Source organism: Rana temporaria, chromosome 1, assembly GCF_905171775.1.
Source record: "Rana temporaria chromosome 1, aRanTem1.1, whole genome shotgun sequence".
NCBI classification, from domain to species: domain Eukaryota; kingdom Metazoa; phylum Chordata; class Amphibia; order Anura; family Ranidae; genus Rana; species Rana temporaria.
Genome location: NC_053489.1, coordinates 605,376,334 through 605,395,128, shown reverse-complemented (window position 1 = coordinate 605,395,128; position 18,795 = coordinate 605,376,334). Strand labels below are relative to the sequence as shown.

Here is an 18,795-nt window from a genome sequence, read left to right as displayed (position 1 = left end):
ATCTTTCCATAAAATTATTATTATTGTTATTATAATACAGGATATAGGCCAATAGCTTGCGCAGTGCTTTACAATATGAAGGGAGGTAATAAAAAACAAAATTCAATACAAGAAGGTTAAGAGGATTGCTCCTAGGGCAGTCTATCAGGTGGGGGCTGGTGGAACAAAAGGTAATAACTATGAGGGATAAACTGATGGGAGAAATGAAAGATTTGCTTATTAGCTGAAGGCAGGATAGGCCTTCGTGAAGAGATACGTTTTCAGGGATCGCCTAAAAATGGACAGAGTAGGAGATAGTGGGGTAGTGAGTTCCAGAGGATGGGAGAGGCTCTGGAGATGTTTTGGAGAAGAGCAAGGGAGGTGGAGACAAGGGAGCTAGAGAGCAGGAGGTCTTGGGAGAAGATGAGACGATGGTAATAATTGGAAACAAGATTGAAATGTTCCACATTTTGTCTTTTTACAACCAAAAACGTAAATGTATTTTATTGGGATTTTATGTAATAGATCAACACAAAGTGGCACATATTTGTGAAGTGGAAGGAAACTAATTAATAAATTGTTTTCATTTTTATTACAAATAAATATGTGAAAAGTGTGGCGTGCATTTGTGTTCAGCCCCCCTATCAATACTTTGTAGAACCATCTTTTGCTGCAAGTACAGCTGCAAGTATTTTTAGGGATGTCTCTACCAGCTTTGCACATCTAAAGAGTGAAATTTTTGCCTATTTTTCTTTGCAAAATAGCTCAAGTTCTGTCAGATTGCATGTAAAGCGTCTGTGAACAGCAATTTTCAAGTCTTGACACAGATTCTCAATTGGATTTAGGTCTGGACTTTGACTGAGCCATTCTAACATATGAATATGCTTTGATCTAAACCATTCCATTGTAGCTCTGGCTGTATGTTTAGGGTTGTTGTCCTGCTGGAAGGTGAATCTCCACTCCAGTCTCAAGTCTATTGCAGACTCTAATGCCTCGTACACAAGACCAGTTTTCCCTTTGGGAAAACTGCCATGACAGCTTTTGGCCGGGAAAACTGGCCGTGTATGTATGCTTCATGGCAGTTTTCCCGACAGGAAAGCCGCCGGGAATTGCTGCAGGAAAAATTAGAACATGTTCTCTTTTTTCCTGCCGCGATTCCCGGCTGTCTTTTTCTCTGCATTTTCCCTATGGGAAACACTGCAGTGGAGCATACACATGGCCGGGATTCCAGGCCAAAGCTCTCACCGCAGTTTTCCAGATGGGAAAACCTCTGGTGTGTACACAGGGAAAGTGACCAAGCAGATTCTCAGTTTTTACTTTTTACCGCTGGGAATCCCGATCCTGTGTACGGGGCATTACAGGTTTTCTTCTAAGGCCTCGTACACACGGACGGACAGTCCGCTGAAAACGGTCCACCGGACCGTTTTCAGCGGACATGTGCGCCCGGAGATTTCTGTCTGATGGTTGTACACACCATCAGACAGAAACCCGCACGTAAACAATACGCGGGGACGTGGGCGGCCCTGAAAGTTCAAAGCTTCCACGCATGCGTCGAATCAGTATGACGCATGCAAGGGATGGCGGCCGATCGGACGTGTCCTGTGAGTCTGTACAGACGACCGAACACGTCCGACGGACAGGTTTCCAGCGGACAGATTTCTTAGCATGCTAAGAAATTTTTGTCCTCTGGAAACAGTCCGATCCGCCGGACAATTGTCCGGTCGGGCCTACACACGACCGAACATGTCTGCTGTGACTGAACATGTATGTCGTGTGTATGGGGCCTAAGATTTCTCTGTATTTGGCTTCATCCATCTTCCCATCAACTATGACCAACTTCCCTATCCCTGCTAAAGAATAGCATCCCCACAACATGATGCTGCCACCACAATGTTTCAGGGTGATGTGCAGTGTTAGTTTTCCGCCACACATGGTGTTTTGCTTTTAGAGCAAAAAGTTCAATTTTGGTTTCATCTGACCAGAGCACCTTCTTCCACATGTTTGCTGTGTCCCCCACATGGCTTCTCGCAAACAGCAAACGGGACTTCTTATGGCTTTCTTTCAACAATGGCTTTCTTCTTGCCACTCTTCCATAAAGGCCAGATTTGTGTAGTGCACGACACACAGGACGTAGTAACCGATGTTTAAAAATGTCCATTTTGCAAAGTTTACATGCCGTGTTTAGCCGTGTTTGCGTTTAGAAGCGTTTTGAATTTTTGACTATTTGAAAAAAAATGCCTGTAAACAAAAACGCAGCTAAACGCAAGTTACTGTGTTATTGCGCTTTTAGAAGCTGTTACAGCCGTTTTGCGCTTAAAATGCCTCTGAACATCCGTCCTGGACGTATTTTTTTGCTTTCCAAAAAAGGCTTCTAAACTCAACTGCCTGGAAACAACTATAAACGACCCTCTGTACATGTACTAAAGTTTGCAAAACCCTGCTTGAACCAAAACCAGAGCAATTTAATCCATCATACAGCTAAGTAATTTGAGTCAGTAAATGCTGACATTGAAACCAAAGTAATAAAAAAAATATGGCAACTAATTTGATCCTGGAGACTCTACAGTCATATAACGAGGAACCAAGGGTGAAAAGCTTCATGTGTTTTTCTTAACCCACTTCTGATTCATGCTTATGCTACCTTATTTTCCTCTTTTGAACGGCTCACTTACCATCTTTTAATATGTATGGGGAAGTGTTACACAATAGAAACACTGCTAAGAATTAATCGCCACATTCTTTTTTTAATTCCAAGCATGAACTTATTCTTTAAATGCTGATATTTGTGTTCTAATGATATAGGCTATATTGTAAACCATAACGTCTGAAGATTATATCTTTAGTCTGGATGGCAAAACTCAGGATACTATTTAAAAAGTGGACTTAAGAGTGACCAGAAATTACAGGTTTATATGCGGGACATCAATAACACAAGCTATTTGAGACACTATTAAGGAATAGTATTCAGCAATGCCTCCCATAAAATAATATATATTACTAATAATCGTTATGGTTTTATGAGTCGTTTAAAAAAAAGGACTGCTCTAATTGGCAAGCTGAAATGCATCTATTGATCTAGCCTGCTGAACTCACATTATTTACAGTGAAAACCCAGAATGGTTATTTTATACAGCAGAATACAGAAATGGGCTATAGCATGATTTTTTTTTTTTTTTTTTAGATAAAAGGAAATAAAACCTAGCTATACAGTAGTGTAATAACACAGGGCCTTCCCTTACCATGAACAGCAACAACCCTTATCCTTTATACTGTCTTGGTGGGCTAATTCTGGCCACACACTAGGCAATTTTGTGGTAATATCAGCTAGTTTCTAGCAGTAAAAAGAATCTTGCACAACAGATTCTGAAAATGAAACATTAAACAGCTTAGAGAAAGCATTGATTACTTGAACAGTAGACTTGTCTACCTCACATTTTGCGCTATAAACAAAAAAAGGCAGACAATTTAAAAAAAAAAATACAATATTTTTTTACTTTTTGCTATAATAAATATCCCAGTTGTTTTAAAAAAAATATATATATTTTTTCCTCAGTTTAGGCCAATATGTATTCTTCTACATATTTTTGGTAAAAAATAAGCATATATTGATTGGATTCCGCAAAAGTTATAGCGTCTACAAAATAGGATGTTGATTTTATGGCATTTTTATTATTATTTTTTTTTTTTTACTAGTTATGGTGGCGATCTGCAATTTTTATCGGTAGTGCCGCATTGTGGGGGACACATCGCACACTTTTGACACATTTTTGGGACCAATGGCATTTATACAGCGATCAGTACTATAAAAATGCACTGATTTACTGTGTAAATGTCATTGACAGGGAAGGGGTTAACACTAGGGGGCGATCAAGGGGTTAAATGTGTTCCCTAGGGAGTGATTCTAACTGTGGAGGGAGGGGGCTGACTAGGGAAAGAGACTGATTGGTGTTCCTATATACTAGGAACACACAGATCGGTCTCCTCTCCCTGGCAGGATGAGCAATCGTGGGTGCCCGGTGTGCACGCGCATCGGGTTGCGCCCTCTCTACAATGCCAGGAAGCTGAGGACATCATTTGACGGCTGCCCGGAGGTACAGAGGGTTCCTGCGAGCGTCATATTACAATGGCTCGGATGGCAAGTGGTTAAACACCTCACACCACAGGAGATCTTATCTATTGCCTATTTTCAGGTAGTCACCAGGGGAAATGACTCTCTTCTATAAGTAATGTTAGATGATGTGGTGTGTATGGAAATCACTCTCCCAGATAATTAAGTGACAACGGAGAGTACTGAGCAATTACACAATGACTTATGCAAGTTCTAGAAATAATAGGATGCCAATATTACAATCACAGTTTGGTTGAAGACATTAGCACACTGCCATTCAATGCTTAAGAGTTTAACACGTTTGAATGACAGACACATGTGTAGGCATTCAAGATGACAGTATCTCAAATTTATAGATAACCCATAGCTCCCAACTGTCTCTGATTTTGAGGGACTGACCCTGATTTGGAGCAATGTCCCTCTGTCTCTCTTTCACCCTCATTTGTCCCTCATTTTGGTCTGATGTATATAGTTGTATATAAAATGCACTTTTTATCTTTCAAAAAGTGTTTCCCAGTGCTAAACCTTTCATGCAAATTCTAAATTGTTGCATTTGTAAATATTAAAAGCCAATATAAAGGAATAGTAGTGGTAAAAAAAAGCTCTTGTGGATTTAATTAACCTTTTTTTGGGTTAATTCTCCTTTAAGGGGATGTGGCAGGTGGCGTGTCCCCTACCTACATACGTGTGCTAGTAGGTATTACCATCTCAAAATGTTGGGAGGTATGGATAACCACATACATAAGTTCATAGTTTCCAGGGTTACCAGCATAGACCCCCAGCTGAGTCTTGAGAGGGGAAGCAGAAATGGGAAAGGTGGGAGTGCTATTATTTTCTTCCTGATAAACCAGCCCCAGAGCTGCATACAACAAAGCACCACCCTCCATAGCCCAAGTACAAGTGGTCACATGATTTGGCCAGTTTGTTTAGATATGCCAACTCACAAGTCAGTGTGCTCCTTGCAGCATATGTATTAATATAAATGAAAAAAGATGACTGGAATACTAGTCAAAGGGAAGCTGCTTTCGTAGGACACATGTGGCGTATCAAAAACAACCAAGTATGCGTTGGCCGAGACAAAACAAAGAATGAACAACGTTATGATACACACCAAAATGGCGGCTATTGAACAAAACGAAATTCCGTAAATTATGGCAACCTTGGATAGAACATTTCTTACCGACAGCATTTAATGACTCTGATTTAATGCCATGGTAGATGATTTGAAGTTATACTGATCATACAGGTCTGACTGTGACTTCTGGATCGACCCGGTGGACCCCTCCCCAATACTTCTTCTTTACTCTACTCTTTACTATTAACTTTTCTTTTCTACTCTGTCTCTTCTTATACCTTATGATTTTGAAGTTACATAGGTTACGAATATAGTATCAGTTTTGAAAGGCAATCCATTAACCCAAATTTGCTCAGGAAATCTTGACTCAGTTACTCATAGCTAGGCTCCATGCACACTGAATCTGATAAACTGTAGTTTATTGGCGTTTTGGCCTTTTTTTAAAAGCCCATAAACTGAACTCTATGTTGGCCTATGTGTCCATGCAGACATGGTCGTTTTTTAGGGTTAAGGAGCAGTGGAGTTTATGGGCTTTTTTCTGAACGCCAGAAATTTGTGTTCAAAGTGCAGTTTTTCGGCGTAAGAAAATGGTAAAAAATGCAAAACGCCGAAAAACCCTAATAAACGCTCAAAAACGCAGCTCGCCAGTGTTTTTTTTAGCGTTAAAGAAAAAAAAGCTAAAAAACGCTACACTGAAACCCTAATAAACGCTATTGCAAAAACGTTAAAAAACTTTGAAAGGCTCCCTGCAAAGCTACTGGCGGTTTTTATAGTTTTTTTTAGCTTCCAGTGTGCATGGAGCCTTAAGCCTCGTACACACAGTCGGACTTCAAACAAACTTTTCCTTGGATTTTTGTCCGAAGGGAGTTGGACGAGCACACCCATAGCGTACACGCTCTGACTTTTCTGCAAACTTTCCTAAAACTTTCCCAACATCACATGGTTTTTCAGCTCTTTTCTGCTCTTTATCGCCACCCTTTGGTCAACTTCTGCTATTGTTGGTTGATTTTAACATTGGTTCTGGGCATGCGTATTTGCACTTTGTACAAAAGTCCGATGGTCTGAAGTCACTTCAAGATAATCTTTAAAGAGGTGCATGTATGGCGTATCTCAGAACAGGGTTCACTTGGGAACCAGACGAGGTAGAGAGTATGCAGTACATATGTCTAACATGCAATGAAGCTATTCGAAGGAGGCTACATTGCAATTGCCAATGACTACAGTACCATTGTCAAGTGCATAAGCAGCCAGCCAATTGGAAAGCAGTGGTGACATAGCATAGGTTATGGAGGGCCTTGCTGGTGAAGGAGCTGGTGTGCTTAGGCCCCCTTCTCTAGTGACCGGAACCCCAATGCTAGGTCCAATTTGTGGTACAGGGTATTCTAGGGACCCAGCCTAGAAATAATAGAAGATGGAGTGTGGCCTCCAGGGAAGGATAAGCACGGTTATGTACAAAGTTGAGCTATCTAGTATTCAAGTGGTACTGGCTCAGAAATGCTGCACAATACAGAGAGAAGAGTTATAAAGTGTATTGAGGATCTGTTATCCATAGGGCCAGATTCAGAAAGATCAGCGGATCTTTCTGCTGGCGTAACGTATGTCATTTACGTTACGCCGCCGCAAGTTTTTCAGGCAAGTGCTTTATTCACAAAGCACTTGCCTGTAAAGTTGCGGCGGCGTAGGGTAAATCACGCAGCGGAATTCAAATTCAGCGGGTAGGGGGCGTGTATCATTTAAATAAAGCGCATCCCCGCGCCGAACGAACTGCGCATGCGCCGTCCGTAAAATATCCCGGACGTCATTGCTTTCGACGTGAACGTAAATTACGTCCAGCCCCATTCACGGACGACTTACGCAAACGACGTAAAATTTCGAAGCGGGAACGACGGCCATATTTAACATTGCCTACGCCACCTAGGGGGCAGCTTTATCTTTACGCCGGCATACCTCTTACGGAAACGGCGTATCTTTACTGCAAGCGTACGTTGGTGAATCGGCGTATCTACTAATTTGCATATTCTACGCCGAACTCAATGGAAGCGCCACCTAGCGCCCAGCGGAAATATTGCACCCTAGGATACGACGGCGCAGGCTGTCGTATCTTAGGTAGGTTTAAGTGTATCTCAGTTTGAGCATACACTTAAACATGCGACGGGCTTAGATTGCGAGTTACGTCGGCGTATCTACTGATACGCCGGCGTAACTCTTTGTGAATCTGGCCCATAGTGTACAGAGTGCAATGAGTTAACACATTTTGCCACAGATTACAAGGAGTTAATCATGTCTTTATGAAGAAGCATCACTTTTAAATTGGAGTGCCAACCTTGTGTTAAATGGCAGCCTCAGGCTTGTCTCTGGGAGCACTAGTGAGTGTTTTGTCTAGGTCCCCAAATGGGCACAGTGAGCAATAACCCATATGTCTTTTGTCTGATTTAAAAAAATAAAAAGGAGGAATAAGTATTTAAATTTTGGCATTGTTTAATGCTAGTTTTGTGTTGTGTGTTGCTATGATCTACATGAATCCTTAGCACTCTTTATTGTAATTGACGATTCCAGAAGAGTTGGCACCAAACACATACACACAACTTCTTACTCTTAATTCTGTGCTTTTCATTCTGTCTACAAAAAAAGTTGTTGTTTTGTTAATGAACGACCTACCTTTGTTACAAAATGTTATCATCTAGTTACTCATGGTAATGTCTCTCCTCCTAGCACTCTTTTGGAAACCCGGAAATTTTCATCACTGAAAATGGATTTGCTCAGGCAGATCCTCCTGCTCTCCAAGATGTCCATAGATGGGGATATTATCAGGAAACGCTGATGGAAGTTCTAAAAGGTAATATGGCTTCTTTAGTATTGCTTTATTACACAATCTTTGTTTTCACAGTGAGATCAGGATGAGCTAAGCTGCTGAGAGAATGAGTGAGTATCAATTAACAAAATGGAAAGTAAATGAACAAAAGAGCAATCCAAATCAAATCAGTATTTGGTGTGACCACCCTTTGCCTTCAGAACAGCATCAATTCTTCTAGGTACACTTGCACACAGTCTTTGAAGGAACTCAGCAGGTAGATTGTTCCACCTAACCACAGAACTTCTGTGGTTGTAGGCTGGCTCAAATCCCTCTGTCTCTTCATGTAATCCCAAACAGACTTGATTATGTTGAAAACAGGGCTCTGTGGGGGCAAAACCATCACTTCCAGAACTCCTTGTTCTTCTTTATGCTGCAGATGGTTCTTAATGACATTAGCTGTATCTTTTGGGTCGTTGTCCTGCTGAAGAATTTATCTGGCGCCAATCACACGCCTCACTGATGGTATGGCATGATAGCTGTATATCTCAGCATCAAGGACACCATTGATTCTGACCAAATCTCCAAATCCATTTGCAGAAATGCAGGCCCAAACTTGCAAGGAACCCCCACCATGCTTCACTGTTGTCTACAAACACTCATTATCATACCACTTTCCAGTTCTTCGGCGAACAAACTGCCTCCTACTACAGCCAAATATTTCACATGTTGACTCATCAGTCCAGAGCACTTGCTTCCTTTTTTCTGCACTCCAGTTTCTATGTTTTTGTGAATAGTTGAGTCGCTTAGACTTTTTTCCATGTGAAATATGGCTTTTTATCCAGAATTCTTCAATGAAGATCACTTCTGACCAGACTTCCCTGATAGTAGATGGTGTACCTGGGTCCTCTTGGTTTCCTCCAGTTTTGTGCTGATGGCACTGCTGGCCATCTTTCGATGCTGAAGGGAAGTGAGCATTATGTAACTTTCTTCTGCTGCAATAAGTTTTACTTGGCTGACCACTGCACCTGCGGTTCCTAGCGTTGCCTGTTTCTTTGTTCTTCTTCAATATAGCTTGATTAGCACATCTTAAATGGGTTGTACAGGTTTTTAATTTTCTAAATAGGTTCCTTTAAGCTAGTGCATTGTTGGTTCACTTACCTTTTCCTTCGATTTCCCTTCTAAATGTTTTTTTCTTTGTCTGAATTTCTAACTTGCTGCTTCTCCTCAGTAAGGTTGCCCCCATCATCCAAGCTGTTCTGGCTGGGGTTAGTCAGTGTGCTCGCCACCTCCCTTGGGACTGGGCAAGCTTACTGAGGAGAAACAGGAAGTGAGAAATTCAGACAAAGAAAGAAAACATTTAGAAGGGAAATCGAAGGAAACGCTAAGTGAACCAGCAATGCACTAGCTTAAAGGAACCTATTTAGAAATTAAAAAAGAACCTTTACAACCCCTTTAACCACTTAAGGACCGTCTCATGCACATATACGTTGGCAGAATGGCACGGCTGGGCACATCCACGTATAGGTACGTCCTGTACCTAATGTCGCAGACCAACCGATAAACGCTTATTGCGATTTTTTTTACCAAAAATAGGTAGAAGAATATGTATTGGCCTAAACTGAGGAAAAATATATGTTTTTATATATTTTTGGGGGATATTTATTATAGCAAAAAGTAAAATATATTGCATTTATAGCGCAAAAAATAAAAAACGCTGAGGTGATCAAATACCACCAAAAGAAAGCTCTATTTGTGGGAAAAAAAGGACGCCAATTTTGTTAGGGAGCCACGTCGCAATTGTCAGTTAAAGCGACGCAGTGCCGAATCGCAAAAAGGGGCCTGGTCTTTTACCTGCATTTTGGTCCGGGTCTTAAGTGGTTAAACCCCAGTCTGCTTTGCAATCTTTGAAAAGGTCCATCTAGTTCAATAAAGGGGGGGGGCATACAATCTTATATACACAATCCTATACTCACAGTTGATCCAAAGGGAGGCAAAAAAAAAAAACTGCAAAGCATTATCCAATTTGATCCAGTGGGGGAAAAAAATCCTTCCTTCCTGATCCCTCAAGAGGCAATTGGGTTTTCCCTGGATAAACTTTACCTATAAATCTTAGTATCTGGATATATTATGTATATTTATCAAAATATCCAGGCCTTTTTTAAAGAAATCTACTGAGCTGGCCAGAACTAGCTCTTGATGGAGTCTATACCACATTTTCACAGCTCTTACTGTGAAGAAACCTTTAAGTATTTTGAGATTAAATCTCTTTTCTTCCAGACATAAAGCATGCCCCCTTGCCCTCTGTGATGACTCTAAAGTGACTAACTCAACACCAAGTTCACTATATGGACTATTTATGTATTTATATATGTTGATCATATCCCCCCCTTAATCTCTTCTCAAGAGAGAATAAATTCAGTTCCTCTAATCTTTTACCATAGCTAAGCTCCTCCATGTCTCTTATCAGTTTGGTTGTCCTTCTCTGCACTTTCTCCAGTTCCCCGATATCCTTTTTGTAAACTGACGCCCAAAATATGCTGATGCATTAAGATAAAAAAAAAAAACCCTTCACTTATTAAAAGAAACTAGGACCGCATAAAAATGTTTACCAGGAAATAGAAATCAAACATAATTCAACAAACTGAAAAATTAAAAACCAAATTATAAAAAAGAGAAATAGACTCTAGATAGAATAGAAGTAAAAAAAAAGAAGTGAAGAAAAAAAAATCCAAAGAAACTCCATGAAAATATGAATATAATTTTTCAGTGGCAATAAGTCTGGTAATACAGATGTCACGGGTATAGAGTTCACAATAATTGGATCCAAGGATAGTGATATTATTGATAGTCCTACTGTAATTAAAACATAATACGGAGCAAACTTCATGTACCATAAGAAAAAAAAGGATAGGAGGGACTCTATCACTTCAGTTTATTGGTTTAATTCATTTACCACTCACAACTACCTATTATACAGTACAGTACATTATCCATGAATTTCCTTAACCTAACCATTTCTGTAGATAAAATCATTACTAGGTCATACCAAAACCTACAGATATTAACAGCTTCTTTCTGCAGTCTAGCTGACACCTCCCTAGGTGGCTGACAAATGGAGCTAAAAGTCAATTTTTTTAGGTTAAAAAGTGATTTAGCAGAATAGAGGACCATAGGAAACAGACTTCAATTACTCTGCGATGGTGAGAAGAACCGGGCTATGACCCTGTCTTTATTAGAGAACTACGTGATCAAAGTGGACCTGTCTCTGTAACCTCTCCGGGCGACAATTCGCTTCAACCTAGATATTCAGGGAATAAGAGTGGCAGATAGGGAGCATAAATTGGTTTCGTTTGCAGACTATATACTACTTTATGTGTGCTGTCACGCAGCTTTTACTGTCTAGCAGTTATTACATGTTATGTTATTTGGTATGATCCTTACCCCCCTGCTGTTCTGACTAGTTTGGTTGCTCCCACCCACCATTTCCTGCTCTAAACCCCATCTTTGCTTAGTTGCTTGAAAAGTCTGCAGAGTGTGGGAGCTGTGTATCTTCATTGGAAATTTAACTATGGAAAAGCCTCTATGTTTATATCCTTGTTACCTTGAAGCATTGGAAAACACCTCTGGAGTCTTTATTCATTGAGTAAGCTGTCTGTTAAAGTCATCATTCAACCTGCTGCATACATCCTTACAGACTGGGTCTACAAGAAGCTTGTCACAGGTACAACCGATGCTGATACAGAACAGTAAATTTCCAGAAGAATCCATCACACAGTTATCTCTGCAGCTTCAGAAACGTGAGTAACCACATGTGTGTGTGAAGAACAAACATCCTAACACAGGATACCATCTGCAGGCTGTGCACTGAGAGTTAGGCCTGCGTGTGACTGCTGCAGCCACCATTACTCTGTGTATGAAGCCAGCCTTCTACTGAATGCTCCATAACTGTTCACTGCCAGGGACTTTTGCCTTTATTGGGGAGCAATAAGTACCATTTGAACTGCTCAAAGACTGTATCATAGCTTCATCAAGTCCCTAGGATTTATCATCGTCAAGCTGTTTTTGGTTGTGAATCCAATACCTGAATCTACTGAAATAACTGTGTATTCCTGCCTGTATAAAGTGATAGTGAACTGTGCAGTGAGCTGAGCCATCCAGTCTGAACCAGTTGCAGCACTAGATGTCACAAATATCCAGCTCCTCAGTTCAATCTGCCTAATATCAGAAGTCACTACAGAGCTCAGCTCTGGCAGATTTGTAACAAGACACCAAAACTACAGTACTTGTCATTATGTCTGACAGAGATCCCACAGAGTCACCTGCATTTAACCAAGATAAAGCAGACTCCTTACTTCATTCTGCTCGTCCCGCTAGAGGCCCTCATCCATCCTTGAAGGCAAGAGAGGTTTATGAAGAAAGTAAGGAAGAAACATCTAGTAACCTGACTGCATTATGGCATAAGACTTTAAGTTGTATAAAAACCGCTAATGAAACTAGCAACAATCCTGAGCAATTGAACACTGCTCTCTCAAGGGTTAAGAAGGCATTTGAGAATTATAAAAGACTTTCTGAAAAGTTCTATTCCCTATTGTCACATTCCAGCATGGAGGAAGCCGCAGTGGAATTAAAGGACTTTACTTCTACTGACCAGCAGAGGCATAGCACATATCTTGAAGCAAAGGCACAGACAGAAGGTAGATTAGCACAGCTACATGAAACTACATCCTGTAAATCTGCTTCTTCCAGACACTCAGGAAAATCTTCTAGATCTGCCCGCTCCTATCATAAATCCTCTTCTAAGTCACTGCGGTCCTGCTCTGTAAGGTCAACACTGAGTGACCAAATAGTCAAAGCTCGCCAGAAGGTCGCAGCAGCCCAGGTTCAAGCCGCCTGCTCTGAAAGAGAAGCAGCCATCAAAGCAGAAGCTAAACGCATTCAAGCAGAAACAGAGGCTCAGCTAGAGGCTCAGCTAGAAATCCTTCAGAAGAGTAAAGAAAAGGAAGTAGCATTGGCAGAATTATCCGTCTTGGAACAAGCCCTATTGGAAGAAGAAGGAGCAGCTTGTCCCAGCTTGGCTGCTTGTCAAGACCCCATTGAAAGGACCCTACAGTTCGTCTTAAGCCAGAACCACGACATCACAGTTCCACCTACAGTTGGAGATTTTTCTCATCATCATCCAGCATGTGGACCAGAAGGCAACGTGTCACAAAATCAAGCTGGTCAACTAGACACACCTGCTAACAGAGACACTCCGCAACTACCGCATGTCACAAAATCAAGTGAGTCAACCTACGCGGCTCACGTGCCACCGCAACCCTATGCGAATAGAGATTACAAGGGTACAGCAAAAGACTACAGGATGAACTCTATGACCCCTGTGATACAGTTCTCTTCAACTTCAAATGCTCAGAGACCTTCAGACATCAGACCCTTACCTAGATTGAACCCATCTGCAACACCTTTCGCTCCACCAACCAGCCAACTTCAGATACCAACCATGGCTCAAGTCGGCGCACCATCAGTATCCCCGGTGGCTATAAAAACTGAAGGCATCAACGCTACGGAGCTCAGCAAGAGTATGGCTTTACAAGAATTGATCACAACTGGACTGTATAAATTTGATGACCGCCCAGAGAACTACAGGAGTTGGAGATCTACATTTAAGGCGGTAATCAAGAGCTTGCCCGTTGAACCTCAAGCAGAACTCGATTTACTAATAAAGTATTCGGGGCGACAATCTTCAGAACAAGTAAAGAGACTTAAATCTGTTTACATCTATAACTTTAACGCAGGCCTTGATGCTGCCTGGGAACGTCTAGATCAAGACTATGGGAGTCCCGAAGTCATTGAATCTGCCTTATTCCAGAGACTAAACGACTTTCCTAAGATCTCTGTTAAGGACAATCATAAGCTTAGAGAGTTAGGCGACCTCCTTCATGAACTTGAAATTGCTAAGCTAGATCCTAGTTTACCAGGTCTTAGCTATTTAGACACTGCTCAGGGCGTGAATCCTATTGTAGCAAGGTTGCCTAGTTATCTTCAGGGAAAGTGGACTAGTGTAGGATCAAAATATAAGTATGAACATCATGTTTCCTTCCCTCCCTTTTGTTATTTTGCAGAGTTCGTGCGGAAGGTTGCAAAATCCAAGAATGACCCAAGCTTCTTCTATCCAGATACAACCACCACTCCTTTAACCACCTCAAGGGGTATTGCCACCAACAGTAAGTTCAAGGATTTGAAGCATCCTATTGCCGTGAGGAAGACCGAGATAGTATCCAACGTCTTGGCTACAGGCATTAAGGCAAGCAATCTCATTCAACAGTGTCCTATCCATAATGCGTCACATTCTCTCTCCAAATGCCGTGCATTTAAGGACAAGCCTATTGAAGAACGCAAGTCATTTCTCAAAGAGCATAATATCTGTTTCAAGTGTTGTGCATCCTCCGATCATTTAGCAAGAGACTGTAAGATCACCATCAGATGTTCTCTGTGCAACAGTGCCAAACATGTGGACGCTCTTCATTCAGACCTGTTCAAAAGGAAACCTTCACCCGGCAGCAACCCCAAGCCTACATCAGCTGATGGCGGGGAGAGAACTGAGCAACACGCCAACCCCGTAACCACAAGGTGTACAGAGGTATGTGGAGAAGGGCTTCATAGCAAGTCTTGTAGCAAGATATGTCTTGTAAGGGTTTTTCCTGAAGGATGCCCACAAAATTCCATAAAAATGTATGCCATACTCGACGATCAGAGCAATCGCTCATTGGCCAGTCCAGAATTCTTTGACCTATTCAACATTCATGGAGAGGCCTGGTCCTATACCTTGCAGACATGTGCAGGAAAGATCAATACTTCTGGAAGAAGAGCCCATGGCTTCATAGTGGCATCAGAATATGAGGACATAGAGTTTCCTCTTCCAACTCTAATCGAATGTGATCAGCTACCGAACAACAGAGAAGAAATCCCCACACCAGAGGCTGCACGTCATCACCCCCATTTAAGCCACATTGCTGACTACATTCCACCACTTAACAAGGATGTTAAGATCTTGATTCTACTAGGGAGAGACGTTCCTAGAGTCCATAAAATAAGAGAGTTATGTAACGGTCCAGACGATGCTCCTCAGGCCCAGAAACTTGATCTTGGATGGGTGATAATAGGAGAAGTCTGTTTAGACCAATCTCACAAGCTCTTGGATGTAGCTTCTTACAAAACCAATGTTGCCTATCGGTCGATGAAATGTCCATTGCATTATTATGTGAAGGAAAGACTTGATTTTAAAAACGAAGTTCCATATCAACCACTCCAAGGTATAAACTGCAAGCTCACTTCTCAGAAGGACCTTGGCGATTCAGTGTACCAGACTACTTGCGATGACAACAAGATTGCCCCTTCAGTCGAAGATAAGGAGTTCATCAAGATTATGGATAAAGAGTTCTTCAAGGACAATTCCAACAGTTGGGTAGCTCCATTACCCTTCCGAATACCAAGGCTTACCCTCCCTAACAATCGAGGACAAGCTTTAACCAGATTTGCTGCACTTAAGAAGACTCTCTGTAACAAACCTGAGATGCAAGAGCATTTTCTAGCATTTATGCAGAAGATTTTAGATAACCTTCACGCTGAACCAGCACCAGACCTCAAGGAAGGTGAAGAATGCTGGTACCTTCCATCCTTTGGAGTCTACCATCCTCGTAAACCGGGACAAATCAGAATAGTCTTTGACTCAAGCGCTCAGTTCCAGGGAACCTCTTTAAATAACGTTCTTCTAACTGGTCCAAATCTAACGAACAACCTAGTAGGAGTGTTGATGCGGTTCAGGAAGGAACCAATTGCCGTGACAGTTGACGTCCAACAGATGTTCCACTGTTTCATAGTCAAAGAGGACCACAGAAATTATCTCAGGTTCTTGTGGCACCGCAACAATAACATTAATGATCAGGTGATAGATTATCGCATGAGAGTCCACGTCTTTGGAAATAGTCCATCTCCTGCCGTGGCAACTTATGGACTGAGAAGAACAGCGCAGGAAGGCGAAAAGGAATTCGGATCTGACACCAGGCAATTCATTGAGAGAGATTTTTATGTGGACGATGGCCTAAAATCCTTTTCAACACCTGAAGAAGCCGTCAATCTGATAAAAAGAGCTCAACAGCTCCTGTCGACTGCTAACTTAAGGCTCCATAAGATTGCATCTAATAGCAGTGAAGTAATGAGGTCTTTCAATCCAGAAGATCATGCTAAGGATTTGAAGGATTTGGACTTGGGAGTAGATGCACTACCCACTCAAAGGAGTCTCGGTCTTCTCTGGAATATAACTTCAGACACATTCACCTTTCAGGTATCTGACTCCAAGAAGCCATTCACCAGACGAGGAGTCCTGTCAACTGTTAATAGCCTTTACGATCCCCTAGGCTTTGTGACTCCAGTTACCGTCCAAGGGAGATCCATACTTCGCCAGCTTACTGAGCGAGTGACAGATTGGGACGCCCCTCTGCCAGTAGACCTGCTGCCTAAATGGGAGAAATGGAGAAACTCCATGAAAGTACTGAAAGAACTTAATATCCCACGCTGCTATTCACCCACTTCAACTTCAAGAAGTCTGAGGAAAGAGATTCACGTCTTTTGCGATGCATCTACCGAGGCTATAGCGGCTGTGGCTTATCTCAAGATCATAGATCCCTCCGGGAGATCCTATGTCAGTTTTCTACTAGGAAGAGCCAAGTTAGCTCCAAAACCTGCTCACACTATTCCAAGATTAGAATTGTGTGGCGCAACCCTAGCTGTCGAAGTTGCAGAATTCCTGCAAAATGAAATGGATGCTGAAATTGATCAGGTTAAGTACTACACTGACAGCAAGGTCGTGCTTGGCTACATATGCAACAGCGTAAGGAGGTTCTATGTGTACGTGGCTAACAGGGTAGAACGTATAAGAAAAGTCAGTAGACCTGAACAATGGAACTATGTCCCGACTGGTTTGAATCCCGCAGACATTGCAACGAGGTCAGTGTCAGCAGTTGTCCTCACACAAACCATTTGGTTTTCTGGACCCAAGTTTTTATCGGACCAGTCTTCTACAAACTCAAAAGAAGATATCGATTTCCACCTGGTGGATCCAGATACTGATCCAGAAATCCGCCCTGAAGTGATAACATTGAGTTCCAACATCTGCTCAAGAAGAAACTTGGAAGCGAGACGCTTTAAACGTTTCTCTTCTTGGAAAAGATTGGTCAAGACTATAGCAAGATTGAGACATATTGCCCAGACTTTCCGTAAGCCCAATCAGACATCGTCTTGTCATGGATGGCACACTTGCAAGGAGTCACCCAATGCGTTAGAGTACGAGAACGCAGAATTATTCATCATACGTCTTGTGCAAGAAGAAGTCTTTGCAGAAGAGATTAAATGCTTGAGAGGCAATAGACCAGTCTCAAAGAGTAGCCCACTACTCAAACTGAACCCAATAATCAACTCAAGACCGTTGACCACAGTATCTACAGACCCAGAATTTCTGACCATCTTAACTCCAGCTACATTATTGAGCCGGAAGATTGGACAGATTCCAGCGCCAAAGGGTATCTTCGATGAAAAGGACATATATAAATGTCAGTGGAGATATGCTCAATACCTTGCAGATTGTTTCTGGGACAGATGGAGGAAGGAATACCTCACACTTCTTCAAGGACGTAAAAAGTGGCAAACTCAGAAGCCTAACTTAAAGGAAGGGGACCTGGTCCTGCTAAAAGACCAGCAAGTTCACCGAATTCAGTGGCCGGTTGGACTTATTACAAAGGCCATCACCAGTGATGATGGAAGAGTCCGAAGTGTGGAAGTCAGGATCGTTAAGGATGGGGCTTCAAAAACCTTCCGGAGACCAGTCACAGAGACAGTCCTAATAATGCCTGCTTCCAAAAATTCTGATTCAGTGTTATGTGAAGGAGCCACTTAAGACCTTTAATAAAGCTAGCTTATAGACTTGAGAAGGCTAGATAGCATGTTACTGTATGCAATGTTAATAATATGTAAAAGAAAAACAATGTAGAGTATAGTGGTATCTCACGATACCAGGCGGGGAGTGTGCTGTCACGCAGCTTTTACTGTCTAGCAGTTATTACATGTTATGTTATTATGTTATTTGGTATGATCCTTACCCCCCTGCTGTTCTGACTAGTTTGGTTGCTCCCACCCACCATTTCCTGCTCTAAACCCATCTTTGCTTAGTTGCTTGAAAAGTCTGCAGAGTGTGGGAGCTGTGTATCTTCATTGGAAATTTAACTATGGAAAAGCCTCTATGTTTATATCCTTGTTACCTTGAAGCATAAAGAAGCATTGGAAAACACCTCTGGAGTCTTTATTCATTGAGTAAGCTGTCTGTTAAAGTCATCATTCAACCTGCTGCATACATCCTTACAGACTGGGTCTACAAGAAGCTTGTCACAGGTACAACCGATGCCGATACAGAACATTATGCACAAAATGAACTTTGCCAATATTCTGGGGGGAATTAAAAAGATATGGTAAGATGTCTAAACCTGAAGATTAATCTGGATAAATCAGAAATGTAAAATGTTACAGAATCCACCTCAGAATGCAGGACCCTTAGATCACTGTTTCCAGTTGGAAAAATAAGGGGTTAAAATATTTTGGGATTATAATACCCCTCTCTTGTTGATCTCTATCAAAGTAACTATATACCCTTCCACTTTTGTTGAGGAAATAACGTTCCCCTCTGGATGATCTATTTACTAGACACGTGCATTCGTTTTCGTCCGAATGCATTTTCATCCGAATTTCAGGTATTTTCATTATCGTTTTAACAAACGAAAACGAACGCACAGA

The 18,795-nt window shown here is 41.7% G+C and overlaps 1 protein-coding gene across 2 annotated transcripts in view; it reads left to right on the top strand.

Moving 5' to 3' along the window:
* LOC120924312 (cytosolic beta-glucosidase-like) overlaps positions 1-18,795 on the top strand; it is a 126,164-nt gene that overhangs the window by 83,417 nt on the left and 23,952 nt on the right. For both annotated transcript variants that reach the window (XM_040335191.1, XM_040335190.1), the window contains exon 5: positions 7,875-7,998. In XM_040335191.1, coding sequence (XP_040191125.1) covers positions 7,875-7,998 — 124 coding nt within the window. The remainder of the gene's footprint in view (positions 1-7,874; positions 7,999-18,795) is intronic.